At 44.7% G+C, this 14,841-nt stretch overlaps 1 protein-coding gene across 9 annotated transcripts in view; it reads right to left on the bottom strand.

Annotated features, from left to right (window-relative positions):
* ACP3 (acid phosphatase 3) overlaps positions 1 to 14,841 on the bottom strand; it is a 40,123-nt gene that overhangs the window by 11,238 nt on the left and 14,044 nt on the right. For 5 of the 9 annotated variants that reach the window (XM_037143893.2, XM_053669263.1, XM_037143895.2 and 2 more), the window contains exons 5-10: positions 12,297 to 12,395; positions 10,296 to 10,388; positions 8,559 to 8,691; positions 4,085 to 4,167; positions 2,102 to 2,205; positions 228 to 421 (exon numbers count right to left, since the gene is read on the bottom strand). In XM_037143893.2, coding sequence (XP_036999788.2) covers positions 228 to 421; positions 2,102 to 2,205; positions 4,085 to 4,167; positions 8,559 to 8,691; positions 10,296 to 10,388; positions 12,297 to 12,395 — 706 coding nt within the window. The remainder of the gene's footprint in view (positions 1 to 227; positions 422 to 2,101; positions 2,206 to 4,084; positions 4,168 to 8,558; positions 8,692 to 10,295; positions 10,389 to 12,296; positions 12,396 to 14,841) is intronic. The other 4 variants (XM_037143894.2, XM_037143896.2, XM_053669264.1 and 1 more) reach the window with 1 other exon arrangement.

Here is a 14,841-nt window from a genome sequence, read left to right on the forward strand (position 1 = left end):
ATGCCCTTTTATACGAACACCGAAAGAAATCAAGTCAAGGTTTATGGCAAGTGAGGGCAGGGCCAGGTAGAGATGTAGAAGTTGCCTGAACCAGGGGTGCCTGAACCATACAATTACCCCCCCCAAATTATTTCTATCAGGTCTGGGGGTAATGACCAAGCTATATACTCCAAGCACCACCCACCCTAGGAAAGGGTGCGCAACCTAATTCAAAACATCCTCGGTACCTTCATGTTTGGTCGTGATTCTACCTTCATGTTTGTTCGTGATTCTACACTCCGCGGACCAGTCCTGGGGGATCACTGGGGCAACCAGCTCAGTGAACTTCGTCAGAGGACAGCTGGGGGTGCAGCCGGGCAGAGTGAGGGGATAGGGCTCGTGGTGCGTCTCGTTCCGATAGTACATCTCTACGAAGTACTCCCTGGTGGGGGACAGCGGGGGACAGAGCTCTGTTAGTTCTGCATGGTCCAACTGCCACTAGGTTTCTTTCTAGCTGGCCTGTGACACATCGGCTGAGGGACTACTAGAAGCATTGGTGGGAATGTGTAGATTTTAACCCATTCGGGGGTGGAAATGGGGAGATTGGGGCAGGAGGGCAGATCTGGAGTGGGCGGTTGGGGGGTGGTCTGTTAGATGACCAGGGGCAGAGGAGGTGGGGACCAGGAGACTTACTTTATCAGAGAAGAGGCTGGAAGGCCATGGCTGGAGAAGCTGGGGTGATTTGATTGAGTCTTTGGGGAGGAAATGGGGGCAGGTGGGGTGTGGGTTTTTTTTTCTCCTGTTCTTCCCCTTTATGCTTCTCATTGGCTCCTTCCTTTTCTCTCTTTTTATCTCTCAATTTTTTCAGGTTTCCCCCCTGAATGAATCTATCTCCCCTCACCTTAACCAGGCCATAAACATGGAACTGAATAACATATAACATGTGTGCTTGAAAATACAACGAAGACTTTCTCACAATTATAGCTCAGAACGAGTGAGTGGTGACATATTCACGTTCTCACATTCCCTCATAGTGAAGAGGCCTCTCTCCATACTTGATTTCAAAGACCAGTGTGCTGTTCAGGGAAGGTCCGTGGGCCTAAACCAGCCTCAGCAAAGCTAGTATGAGGTGCGTGGGAAAGTCATTTGCCGAAGGAAGGAGGGAAATTACAGTAGGATTTAGTGGTTTTTTCCCAAGGGATAGGAGAGATAGTAACTGCACAATTGCCACTTTTGGATGTTATAAACAAGCCTTTTGAAACACAACTTAAAAAAAGCCACACAAATATTCACTGACAAGGTGTTTTGAAAAACATCTTAATATTATGTGAATGAGTACTTACATAGTAGGGTGACTTTTCCTGTGACAGTATTTTTATCTCAAGATGATATGGCAAAGGTCAAAGTCCTTCAAAATTCGTGATTCCCTTTCCATACAGTGGAGTTGCAGCTGGGAAGTGGCTACATTTCCCAGACCCCCTTGCACCTCAGTGGGACCAAGTGACTGATGTTAGCCAGTAGATTGTAAGTAGGAGTGACGTGTGCCCCTGCTGGGCTGAGGGGGTTCCTGAGCAGGTTGCTTTCTCACCATTTTGTTCCTTTCTGCAAGCTTCCTGCAGATGAGCACGGCCCTCTTAAAAACCGTGGGTCTGAAAGATGGAACCCTGGCTCCCTGAATTACTGTGTGTGACTCACACCATGAGTCGCCCCCTACTGGTCAGGAACAGCCACATTGAACTGACAGCTGAGGGAGAAATAAATCTCCACTGGATTAAGTAAACCTCTGAGAATGTGGGGTTCATTTCTACAGCAACCAACGGTATTCTTATTAGTTAATATATCTGGTAAACAGCTTTAGGGGATTCGAATTTGGCTCTTGTGGTGGAGACACAAGTTAAGGTGCATACAAAAGTTTGGGTAAATTGTTTCATAAATTGTGAAAATGGAAAAAAAGTAGTATTTTAAATTTAGTGAATTACTTATTATAGCACAGGATTTTAAAGTTTATGTACCTAACTAAAAATTAAATATTTTAAGAATATAGTCAAGCTAACAATAACAACAATAACAAGACTTCGGGTCCAGCAATATTAATTTTGAAAAGCACCTCCCAGACACTTACCCCTCCTCAAAGTACAACTCCATCAAGTGGCAGGAAGCATAGGGAGGAAGGAGTCCGTTGTAAACATCTAGCGCCATCTGCAGGCCACTCACAGTTGTGTCATGCTACAGAGATTTGAAACAAATTATTTTTTATCTTTACCTCTGGTTCAGACTTTCATTCAATAGGTATGTATTATGTACGTGTAGAGCACCATGATAGTTTGTGATTCAACTAAATTTCCCATGCCCCCAGTGATTTAATAAGTAGAGAGGGGAAAGAACTAACTTGTTGGAGCGTCTGCTGTGTGCTAGGCAGTGAGATTTGCAAACGTGTCACCACTTCCCTTTAAAAGATGAAGAAACAGGCCCAGAGAAATGAGCAACTTGCTTAATGTCATGTAGTTCCAAACAGAAGAAAGCACATTTAACCAAGTCTTGTGATTTTCTCTCCCATGCTTGTTCCCAGTAGCATCTCTGTCATTGACTTTCATTAAGTTTTAAAATATTTTGGAACATATTAATGCTAGATTACTTTGTGTGTAGTTAGAAAAATCTGTGATTTTTAAAATTGGGGGAGGTTATTATATGAGGTTATAAATGTTTAGAGAGGATAAAACATAAGGAAGCAGAGTGTGTAGCTTAAAAATAATTGTTCAGTGTTTACCGTAGAGTTGGCTAGGAGGCAGAGGGACCGGTTTTGTCATTGGTTGTCTACCTGACTTTGGGAAATCCTCAACCTCCATACACAGCAAGTGAGTATAACACTTATTTGCCTGAACTATGTTGCCGTGTACACATACTCAAAAGGCGCGAGAACTGGTTCACTGCAGAAAGAAATGGAGTTCCAGACACACGGCTCCCCTGAAGTCACACAAGTTAGAAATAGAAGCCAGATTAGAAATTAGGATGGGGGATGGAAGGAGACTTAACTTGGGGTGGTAAACCCTCAATACACCATACAGACGAAGCATTGTATATCTGAAACCTATGTAAGTTTATCAACCAATGTCACCTCAATAAAGTCAATAAAAAAGGAGAAACTGGAGAAACTCATGTGATTGACTTTTCGGGCCTTCCTCGCTCCAGAAAGCAGTGTGCTCCTGAGCTCTGTCTCTAGTCTACGAGGGTACCGCTTAGAACCCCTGATGAGAAACAGAGTTCCTTGTATGCTCAACCACCTCTTCCCTCTCCGTGCAGAATGAAAACATGGCTTTCCCCAGCCAAACCACATCTGAGAGACCCTCTGTCATGCAGACAGTGGGTGACAGACCGAGTCAGCATTCTATGTCCAGTTTCCCTGCTCATTCCCGACCCCTCGGGCAGGCATTTCAGGGCATGGGCCCTGCCAACTCGCCTCCAACTGTGTTTCTCCCCCTGTCTCTCCTGCCCTGAGATGGATCTCTCTCTTTTCTTCCGGTACCCAAATGCAGCTCTAACCTCAAGCCGCAACTCCCTTTCTCTTTCCCTGTTCTACCCGTGCCTTTGCCATGTGGGCTTTTCAACTTGGATGCCCCCTGGGCATGTCAAACCCATTTGTCTAACTGGTCCATTCACCTGGCCCAAGACCACTCCTGTTCATGGTTCCAATTTCCTCCTAGTCATCGAGGCTTGAAACACTGCCTTTATCTGTGGCTTTACCTTCCATGTCATTACCCTCCACCCACATCCCAGCTCATCCAGCTCAAGTCCCGCACACTCAGCTTTTCCTCTCCTGTCGATGCTCTGTTTTGGAAAAGAAGTGATTGCTTTTCTTTTGAGGCACCAAAGCGCCAGCTTGTGTGGCGCTTCTATATTGCTTTGCATGGTGTTTTTATGTTTACTCATCTTCCTGTCGGTCTTACAGTGTAAATTCCTCCAGGGCCAGAATTACGTATTTAGTTTTAAAAGCTTCGTATGGATGCCTACCGTCTCCTGCACAATAGGGAAATGATAATGAAGAGGAGGAGGCCCCCACCCCCAGGAGATTACAAATGGAGGGTTGGGTGGAATCAAAAACACCTACCGCAGAATACATGACAAGTTTCCTGTGGTTTGATGGCTCAGTTGCCCTCTTCATGTGTTGGAGGATCTCCCCGACCAGGACACCTTAAAGAGATAGATCAACCATGGAGCAGGACCATACACGGGCTTCCACTTTAGTTAATAAGCTTTCGGTGAATTCATACTTACTGATTCTCTCTGCCATGATCAAGACTTTAAGAAGAAAGGGGAAGAACTAATTTTGGTTGAGCATCTGCTATGTGCCAGCAGTGTGACGTACACATGTTATTTTCCCCAATCCTGACTTCTACCCTTTTTTCTAGGTGGGGAAGCTGAGGCCTGGAGACATTAGCGCCTCATGCAGCTGGGGAAGGAGAGCCAGCCCGGCATGCTGGGACTTGACTACACCAGATTTTGTTAATGCTTCGTTAGGAGGCCGAGGAACTCAGAAGCGGTTTCAGATGGCTATTTTTTTTTTTTCAGAGTTGTTAGCCAATACTCTCCTCTAGGGCAGGCCTGAAATGACCTCAGGGCATGTACTTCTCTGCCTTCACCTCTTACTTCCACCCTCCGGCAGCTGGACCTGTTTGAAACCCTGGAGAAAGCAGCCCTCTAGTTGTCTGTACTGTTCATGGGCCATTTCTGGGGACCATTTCTGCAGGTTCCCTTGGATGCCACTGTTAGGGGGACCTGCAGCATCTTCAGCTTTCATGCGTCTCCAGAGAGGAGAGCTTCTGCCCTTCACAGTTGTTGCTCCTGAGGCGGTGAAAGGCAGATACACATCCCAGTTTTGACCTCGTCTGCAGACACTAATGGATGAGGGCTCCCTTGAGGTGCCAGGTGCTGTTTGGGGGACATGTTGCATCAGGGACTTCCACCCTTGAAGACCCCTTTTGTCTCTCTTGGTGGTCTCTGTATTACACATGTGCGCACTCGTTTTGAGATTGACCCTTTTTTTTTTTTTTTTTTAATGAGCAGGGCATTACAAAAAAGTAAGAAGAGACTTTATTGGTCTGTGTACCAATATGCACAATGAAGGATAATTACAGAGAGAAGTGACCTGCTCTCTGTAGATGCTGGGCCTTGGGTGAAGAGGAGAGGCAGCTGGATGCCCCACCTCCAGCAGGTCCACGTCTCTCTGTCCCAGGCAAGGCTGCCCTCAGGGAGCCCTGTGTGGACCTCAGCCTTATCCTCATGCTACATCGGTACTAAACCCTGTGGCCAAGTTTCTGTGAGTCACGGCAATCTTCATCAAGTTGACCCTTGTCAACAGGTGCTTCTGCAGCAGCCTTCAGTGCTGGTGATGGAATGATACTAGCTCTTGGTCTGGAGTGATTGCCCGCATTGTTCTAGGAGAAGCTAGGGGGGACTATCACTATTAACCCCAGGCTCTGGCATCCCAGTAATGATGTTTTATAGGAGGGGAAACCAAGACCCAGAGCGGTTCAGCAGATTGTCCAAGATGACACAACTGTGAGCAGGCAGGCTGAGCATCTCTGAACCCAGCACGTTCTACCCGAGAACCCCTGCTCTTAGTCATTAGACCATGCAGCCATACAAGCCAGCTTCCGAGATCCCTGGGGCACCATTTATTAAATCTGCATAAACCAGACACAATGCCACTGACTGGAAGACACAAACACCACTCCCCTCACTCTTGGGCTATAGCATGGATTGGCAACATTCTTCTGTGAAGGAGCAGGCAGTGACTATTTTTGGCTTTGTGGGCCTGCCACAATGGTGCACCCTTGGGTGGAGGCACAGAGGCAGTCAAAGACACAACCTAAGGATGAGCATGTCTGAGCTGCAATGATGACTGATTCACAGAAAGCAGGCAGCGGGCTGCATTTGGAAATGCAGGGTGTAGTTTGCCAATCCCTGGTCTAAAGCAAGAAGAGGTTTCCATTAACATGGATACGACTAGCCATACATTTCTAAATGCACCGTAGGGATTTTCTTGTGTGTGTGTGTGTGTGTGTGTGTGAGAGAGAGATTGGGGGGTGGTAAGGAGACTGTCACCCAGCAGCGTCACCCCTGAGACTGATAGAACAAAAAGTTTTGGCGAAGGTCGGAGGATGCCGGTCAAGATCCTGCTGTCCCCATGGGCCTCCATGTCACTCAGACCATGTGTTTTCTCTGTGGGTTGGCGTCCCGCCTCCACATGAGGAGACAAGCCCGTCACCGACCAGTCTCTCCTGCCTGGCCAGGTTGTCACAACAGACTGAGCTTGTGCTTTGGCAGCTATCACTCAGGAAACAATATCCTGGCGTACCCACAGCGTTGGACTTCCTCCAGAAAATAGGGCAGGTGCATCCACACGAGGGCCAGCCCTTAGAGTCCAATGCTGAGAGAACACCTTAGGGAGGGAGTCGAATAGACAGAGTCTCGTTCAGCACACACATGGGGCAGGGGGCCTCAGAACTGAGACCCAGAGAGGGGAAGTGGCTTCTGTGAAAAACAACCTCTAGTCACCAAATGAAAAAAGAGAAAAGCAGGAGCGAGCTGTTAGATTAAACCCTATCTTTTGTTCATAGACAGACTACTGCAGCTACTATTAGGCTGTTGACAACTCCGGCCAGGATTTTCTGCTGTTTTCTCCACCATCTCTTGCAGCTAGAAAAGTGTTTCTGTAACTTTAATGTACAGATGAGGTTCTTAGAAGTTTGATTAAAATGCAGATTCTGATTCGGCTGGTTTGGGGGTGGGGCCTGAGGTTTTGCATTGGTAGTCAGGTGATAGCCCATGTGGCCGGTCCTTGGGCTGCATTTCAGTAGCAAGGGCTTAAATTCCTGAGCCCATTATGATTAGGTTGGAAGAAATAAATCCAGAATCCTGCCTCCACTGTCTACAGGGGCTTGATATTGAGTTATAACGTTGGCACCTGGTGGTCCATGCGGGAGGCCTGGTGCTTGTATAGCCTATGAGCCCCAACTTTCACCCTCTGCATCATTTTGTTGTTTGGTATGTAAGGCTGAGCTGCTTCCTGGCCTCCATCCTTACACACAGTCTGTGTCCTGCCTGGAAATTTTCCCCGACATACCAGATCCCATTAAAGACTCATCTCTGGATGCTCTTCCTTCCCAAAAAGCTGGCTCTTGCTGCTCTTGCCCTTAGCGTGGGGTAAAGACTTGCACACTTCTATGAGGTCTGCTTCTGTGCCGTGTAATCAAGACTTTTCTAACAGCAGGCCTGCAACTTGATTACATCATTAACAACCACTGTCCTAGAGTGATTGCCACAAGCTACTTCGTACACCTCTCATACAGAGTTGCTCTGGACCATCCTGACTTTAGATACCTTATTAGCTTGTGACAAAGACTGCTTTTCTGGCTACAGCTTCCCTCACTCTTTTGTAGCTACAACTGACTCCTCTCCTGGCTGGTGATTCGAATCCTTTCTGTAGCGATGCAGCCCTGAGTGAACTTCCGCCCCGTCTGGTCCAACCGCTAGGATGCTTTGCCTCTACGTATACCCTAAGGGCTCTGCTGAACTTGTCCCAACCCCATGGCGCACAGTCTGGCCATGGCTGGAGTCCTGTTGTGACTGTACTGTTTCCCTCAGACTGTCTACAGCATATGCCTTGAAAGACTTCCTGTGGCTTAGAATTGCTTCATTGTTATGTCGACATGACATAATGGGCCTATTCTTGTTCTCCATCCTTAGTTTTCATGCCTACACCAACAACACTTGAACCTGACACACCCTCTGGTGCCTTGGCTTGCCTACCGGATGCCCTGAGAGGCCTGTGCTCAGCCCCACCCTGGCCCTGGCTTCTTTCTTCCACCCGCCTCTCACGATTATAAGGGCTTGTCATCCCCTCACCTGGGTCTGCCTTCATCATGATAGAATTCATCATATGCTACGAAGGGCCACATCTAGTTGAAAAGAGGCATCACTGAGAAATAAACACTTTTCAACACCAATGGAAAACTTAAGCTGAGTCATGAGCTTATCAGCTGCTATGGGTATTAACTTGCAGGGCATAATTAGCCTGCAAAATAGGTTTTATTAACTTTCGCAATAGCTGCCAACAAGGGTTTCGGGAAAACAGGCCACTTTGGTCATCCACCCACTTGAATAATTCATGCCATAGGCCATCAGATACAACTGGTTTTCATGGGGCTTAGATTCAAAATCCTTGATTCTTTGATCTAAAGAGGATGAAAAGTATCATTTACCTTTTGCCCAAAGCTTTCATTTTCCAGAAGCCAGAGTGGATAATACGGATAATTATAATAACACAATGTTTATTCTCAGTGTATTATGTACCAGGTAGAATTCATTCTAAACCTTTTGAATATATTCGTTCATTTGAATCCTTATGACCTACAAAGTAAATGTTATTATTATCCCCATTTTGCATGATGGAAACTGGTACGAGAGCGGATACGTGGTTTGTCCAAGGTCACGGGCTGGTTACTGGCTGAGGCAGGACTCAGAGCTCCATCCCGCCACACAAATCCAATGGCTCCCCTCACGTTTCTAAAGGTACTCACCCCCCTGCAGTCGAGATTTCTCTTTCTGTTTGTGGATCCCATAGGTGGACAGGAGGGCCAATTCCGATAATTCCTTCAACTTCGTCATGGCATCGTCTGTGGCCCAGGAGGGCAGAGTGAAATTGTGGGTACGCTGTAGCAAAGAAAAGGGAAGGAAGCATGTACTTTTATTTCTGATGCCTTCTCTGTGGGCCTTTGAGCATCTTTCGCCCACAAGAACTACTGGGTCCAGGCTTTCTTGTCCTGCCACTTCTTTCTAGGAAAACTTTGCTTTGTGCATAGTCATGGTATTGGTTTTCAGAAGAATTCACAAAAATGAATTTGCCCCTTCCTACCATGTCCATAGCTTTTGGCTTAACTCTGGGTGAAAAGATGATTAATATTTTGCAGAGTAAGGGTGGGATAGGGCAGGAATGTACCTTATTCTTTTATGAAAGGTTTAGAAATCTTCCTATTGCCCTGGGGCGGGGAGGTAAAGCTGACAAGGTCAGATGATATTTCCTTAAAAGGTGAACCAGTGGCTTAGGAGGACGGATGGGAAAGGTCATATATTTCTAGGGCCTTCAATAATGTACTCCCACTGCCACCAGCTTCTAGTGCACGGACCCCCGAGGGCCGCCTGCAGCTCCCACACAGCAGGCACTTGGTGAGTGTTCGTTGCACTGATGACCTGACTGCACGTGTACAGCAGGGCAGGTAGAGGCCTTGTGCCCATGTCTGTGACCTGCTGTGAAGTTAGTTCAGATGGTCCCAGTTTCAAAGGCAGGAGATGGGGGTTGTGGGGGGGCAGGGAGAGAGAGAGAATGAAAGTGGAAACCTAGGAAAAGTGAAACAAGAGAGGAAGAGGTGAAAAAGAACCACACGCCATGACTACATTGTGGAATCGCTCAGATCAGACGGTAGGAAGGAAGAAAGAAAAATCAGGACTGGAATCAAAATGTGGGCACTTTTCTCCATTGAGGAGTCTGATAAATAGGCTAACAAATCTTCCTTGAAACAGATGATGAAAAAGTAACAATATTAAGAAAGTAATGTGTGCTTGGGTCAATAAACTTTGACATGAAGGGGGGCAAACTGTAACTGGTACTGAGGTGGAACTATGAAAGTAATTGCTGACCCCCAGACACAAGGACTTCGAAATCGCAAGTGGTACGAGTCACGTGGAGGGTTAGAATTTTGCCCCAGGATTCAGTGAGCTGGTCGGAAACCAGAACTTTACAGTACTCCTTTCGGCCAGTAGGTGGAGCATAGTGCATGAGAAACACCATGTGTCCTTGAAAAACTCAGTAATTTACCTAGCTACAAAAGGTATTTTGTATGCATTATATAGCAAGAAAGAGATCCTCTCCTAATAAGCCATTTTGAATAGCTTGGCTTAAAGTTTGATTTGCTTGTTCTTATATCCAGAAATTGGATAATCTTTTTTCTTTTACTGTACAATAACTTTGTGTTTTTTCATTAAAATCCATGACAGGAGCCCAGCATTCCCGAGAGACAAGGCATAGAAGAAAAGCAATTTTGTTTGCAATTTTCTAAAGGGTGAAAACATAAAAAAAAACCAGTGAGAGGAAGTCAGAATGTTCAAGTTAATATAAAGAAGCCTGGAGTTACGTTGCAATGTCAAAGAAAGTATAAGTAATACATCTGCAAAGAAGCGAAAGAAAATGCATTCATCTCTTTCAAAGTAGGCATACGTCAAAATCAGATTGCAAGTTAGCTGATGTTTTTTTCTTTTACCTCACAAAATAAAGCGTCGTAGACTTTAATCCAAATTCCAAAAAGGTCCTTGCTGTGGTATCCTGAAAATTTTGCCAACGTGTCTAGAAAATCCTGAAACACACACAGGGGGAAAAAGAATGTCCACACCAGGGTTTCTCAAGGTCAGAATCATTGACGTGTTGGGCTGGACAAATCTTTGTTATGGGGGCTGCCTTACGTATCTCAGGATATTTAGCAGTATCCCTGGCCCGTACCCACTTGACACCAGCATCATCCCAGTCCCTCAGTTGTGGACAGCCCCAAATGTCCCCAGACTATACCAAATACTCCCTGCAGATGACCCCGGTTAAGTGCTGCTATTCTTTACAGAAAAGTGGGCTGGTAATACCGGCTAAGATAATGCCAACTCAAAGAATTTCACAAATACTCATTGATCATTTCTCATTATTTCATTAAAAATGTGAGCGACAGCTGGCTTATGGCCACATGCTCCTGGAATTAGATTGAAGTGCACTGCCTCAAAATTCTTTGTGGAAGTAGGTTAAGTATAACTCACGTATACATGATTGGCCAAAGTAAGAAGGGGAAGCACGTTCCAGGCCAAACAAAGCCCCCTGAGAAAACACAGGGGAAACAGGACCTGGTTTCTGGCTATCGGCATGAAATGTGCACAGGATGCAGACAGTTCTCTGGGTTCTGTATTACTCTTAGACGGTCGCGATGAAGAGACCCACTGTTCAGCTATCTGCCTGCTGAAACAGGCAGCAGTGTCTGGGAAGTATTTTGGAAACTACTGTTTGATGGACACATTTTCTAGGAAATAGTTTGCCAGTATTAACCCACACATATATTCAGAAAACAAATGGCATTAAGCTAGACGAAGATACCTAGAGTTCACCTGTCATAAGAGAAAAAAATGACTGCAGCAGAATGTCGCAGTAACCCTGTGCTTTCTCGTCTCCTTCCTGATTTTGGAGGAGACCTTTCTAGTGATACCAGTTTTCACTTACTAGATTGAAAAGTGTCCCTAACTTTGTCTGCACACAGTTGACAGACAGCGGAGAAACAGCTGTTCGTCATGCACTGTCGAGAGGAGTAGGGATTGGCATGTTTGTCTTGAGGGTAATTTGATAACAGTTTAAATTGCTCCAGAATTTTACTTCTGGAATATTATTCCTGATGTTCTTGTGAAATTATTTATATGCACCTTCTATCCAGGCAGCTATAAAAGTAAAAGATTGGAAATGACCCAGATTTCCATCAGTAGAGACTGGTTAAATAAACTCTGGTATGAGCATAAATTCAAACACACAGGAGTAAAAAAAAAAGTGAGGAAACTATGTACAAATAGAGAACTATTTCCAAGATATTTTGTTAAATTAAAAAAAAACAACAAGAGCTGTCCAACACTGTAAATAGTATAGCACTTCTGCGTAATAAAGGGGGAAACTACCAGAATATATTTAAATGTATTTGCATATGAATAAAGAACTGCAAGACCGCATGAGAAAATACTGTCAGCAATTACCTGTGGGGTCACTGAGAGACTTTCCACTGTATTCCTTTATATATATATATGTATTTGATTTTTGAACAGTGTAAATGTATTACAGATTCAAAATATTATTTTTAAAAGTACCAAGCATCATATTTACATTTTGTATTGTCTTGAAAAGAGGAATCTCACCAAGTAGAATCATAAAGTAAAAACAAAATGACCCTTTGCACGTGGAGACAACAGCCCCAACCCTCGGCCTCACACGACGTCAGACCACTTTAGATTTGCACTGATCCTGAGCCAGACACAGTCACCCAGCTCCTGTCTGAGACACGGGAATAAGATCCAAAAGGGACTGGCTTCTTTACTGACTCATGGCCCCAGCACAACGATGGGGACCGCACTGTGATGACTGACCTTCATTAAACAGTCTAACCCACTACCATTACCAGCCGCCCTCAGACACGTTCCGCCCACACTTTTAAGAAGCTGCAGCTTCCTCCTTGACGCTATTTTTTAACCTTGTAAGGGCGCAGCCTCTTCTGGAATTCCTCCGACTTCAAAGTCTCACTCTGAAGTTCCTGGAAACGAGGGCAGTTTCTGAAAGGCAGGTATAGCAACTGAGGACGAAAAGAAAAATCACAAAGCCTTTATGATTCAGAAGAACTTTGCTAAAGATGCTGCAGCCATATTTTAAACATGCAAAGGGATCTTAATTAAAGATTCAAATGTGTTTTGAGATGCACAGAAACTCTAAAATTGAGGGACAAGAGATAAGTAGTCTGCAGGTCTTAAATAGTAGGTTATGCACCCAGAACTGAAAACCTTTTTTTTTTTTTTCATGAATTTGCCTAAATAGGACTGTGCTGTTGGTACATATTTACACTTCCTGGCTTTCCATGTGAAATAGTAAGCGTTATCTTGTTTTTTTTTCCTGACTCTATTTCTAGGTATACATGAATACAGAGAAATGAATTACGGGTTCTTAAAAGAATCTAGAGAGATGGATTAACTATTCATTGACTTAATTCCTGTCAGTTCACAGATTGCTAAAATAAGGGCACATATTAAATCAATAGAAAAATATATTCTTTTGTAGCTTTAACGGGTGGGTGACTCCCAGGTTTCTTTTGTTGCTCTTACTTTCCTTCTGTGGCTAGTCCAGCCGTTGGGCGATGTCACTACTTGGGTGGTTCTCTTCTTCCTCAAATTTAACATGTACAAAGCTGAACTCAACTTCTTCATTTTTAACCATTTCCTCTTCGAGATCTCTCTACTTCTGCCAATGGCAACATTTATCATTCTGCTTCAGAAACTCATCACTTTTGCTTGTTTGCTTTTAAAACATTTTCAGAATAGACCCCTTTTGTTTATCTTCATTTGCCCTTCCCAGCCCAAGCCACCATAGTTTCAACTAGTGCAAGAGCGCCCTGCCTGGTCAGTGGGCGTCCACTCTTTCTACCCTCACATTTCATTCTCCAGGAGCGGCTCCACTAACCCTTTTTATTTTATTTTTGTGAACACTAATCTCTTTTCAAGCCTCAGTCAGGTCATGCCATTCTGTGGTTCAGAAACTTCATTGGCTTTCCATCTTACTTGGAATAAAACCCCAATTCCCAGTGAGTCCCTAATGACTGCTCCGCCCTGCGTTCCCGCGGTGGTCCTCACTGGCCCCTCCCCAGCGGCCCGGTGGGGCTCCAGGGTCCCTTGAACACACAGGCCTGAGGTCTCTGCAGACTGTTCCCCACTTGAGATGCTCCCGTGTTGACTCCCACTCGGATTTTCTGGCCAACCAGCCCCAGCCTCCACCACGTGGCCTCCTTTTATCCCCTTGGAGCAGCTCGTCGCAGTCTGAGATTAATTTATTTATTTACTTTTTAGTGATCTAGTTCCTGTAAAATAAAGACTCGAGGAACACCAAGATCTTGACTAATTTATTCACCGCTGTGTTGTCAATGCCCGGAACAGGGCCGGGTGTATTACTAGTTATTCAGAAAACATTTTTTTAAATTAAGTTGCTTCCTGTCATTTTCGATTCTGTGTGTAACTAGTCCGCCCTCTCTTTCCTTCCCTAACGTCTACACCATCTCACTTCAGGCCTTCGTTTCCTCATTGCTGAATTGCTTCAACAGTTATTCTCAGAGGCTCAAGTATCTTTCCTCCCTGGCCACTGTCAGACAAATGCCTTGAAGCACCACTCAGCATGTGGGTGTTATACTTGCAGAAAAAAAATTATTTAACTTTATTTTTCAATTACAGTTGACCTTCTGAAGAAGGTATACTTTTATACTGACTGCTTTACACCTAAATTTCCTTATAGGGCTTTCAAAACTTTCCATCGTTTAGAAAAGACGTTGTTGAAGAGAAAAGCACAGGGCTGTTCGTCGAAAGGTCTAGGTTTTAATGAATGATTTGATCTTTCTAGGCTTTAGCTTTCTCATTCCACACATTAAAGAGTCAGGATGAAATGTATAGAACAATACCTAAACATGCCCAGCATTTTGCAGTTTCTAAAGTCTATTCCATTTCTTAGCTAACTTCTTTTCTCAAATCCCTGTGAAGAAGTGAGGTGGATACTGTTCTCATTTTACAGAAAAGAAAACTGAGGTGCAGGGTTACTCAAGGTCAAGTGTCTTAATTAGTTGGCCATCAAACCTAGGCTTTCCCAACTTTGAAGCTTTTATGGGATGCTGCCTTTCAGCCTCATGATTCCTTCTGGCTATTAAATTTGGATTCTCTAATCTGTACCCAACATAGTTTCATTCTTTCTAAATATGAACTCTGAACTCAGAAGGGCTAGTGCTCTGTGTGTCACTCTCTGCCATGCTTTCCGGCTGCCTTCCTCTCTTTCCTATCCCTCCCCCAAGGTCTTGTTCAAGTTCTTACTCTCTCCCTGAAGACCTGAGTGGCTGCCCTTTGGTAGCTCCATGTACATCCCATTCTCTGGATTCCTTCAGCACGTCCAGCATGTATTTGAAATCATTGCCCACCATCTTATAGTCTACACATTCCACACATATGAAACTTTTTTCATCAAACAGATTATAAATTAACAAAGAAACCTGG

Source organism: Artibeus jamaicensis, unplaced genomic scaffold, assembly GCF_021234435.1.
Source record: "Artibeus jamaicensis isolate MK-2021 breed Jamaican fruit bat unplaced genomic scaffold, CSHL_Jam_final contig_519, whole genome shotgun sequence".
In the NCBI taxonomy this organism is placed as follows: domain Eukaryota; kingdom Metazoa; phylum Chordata; class Mammalia; order Chiroptera; family Phyllostomidae; genus Artibeus; species Artibeus jamaicensis.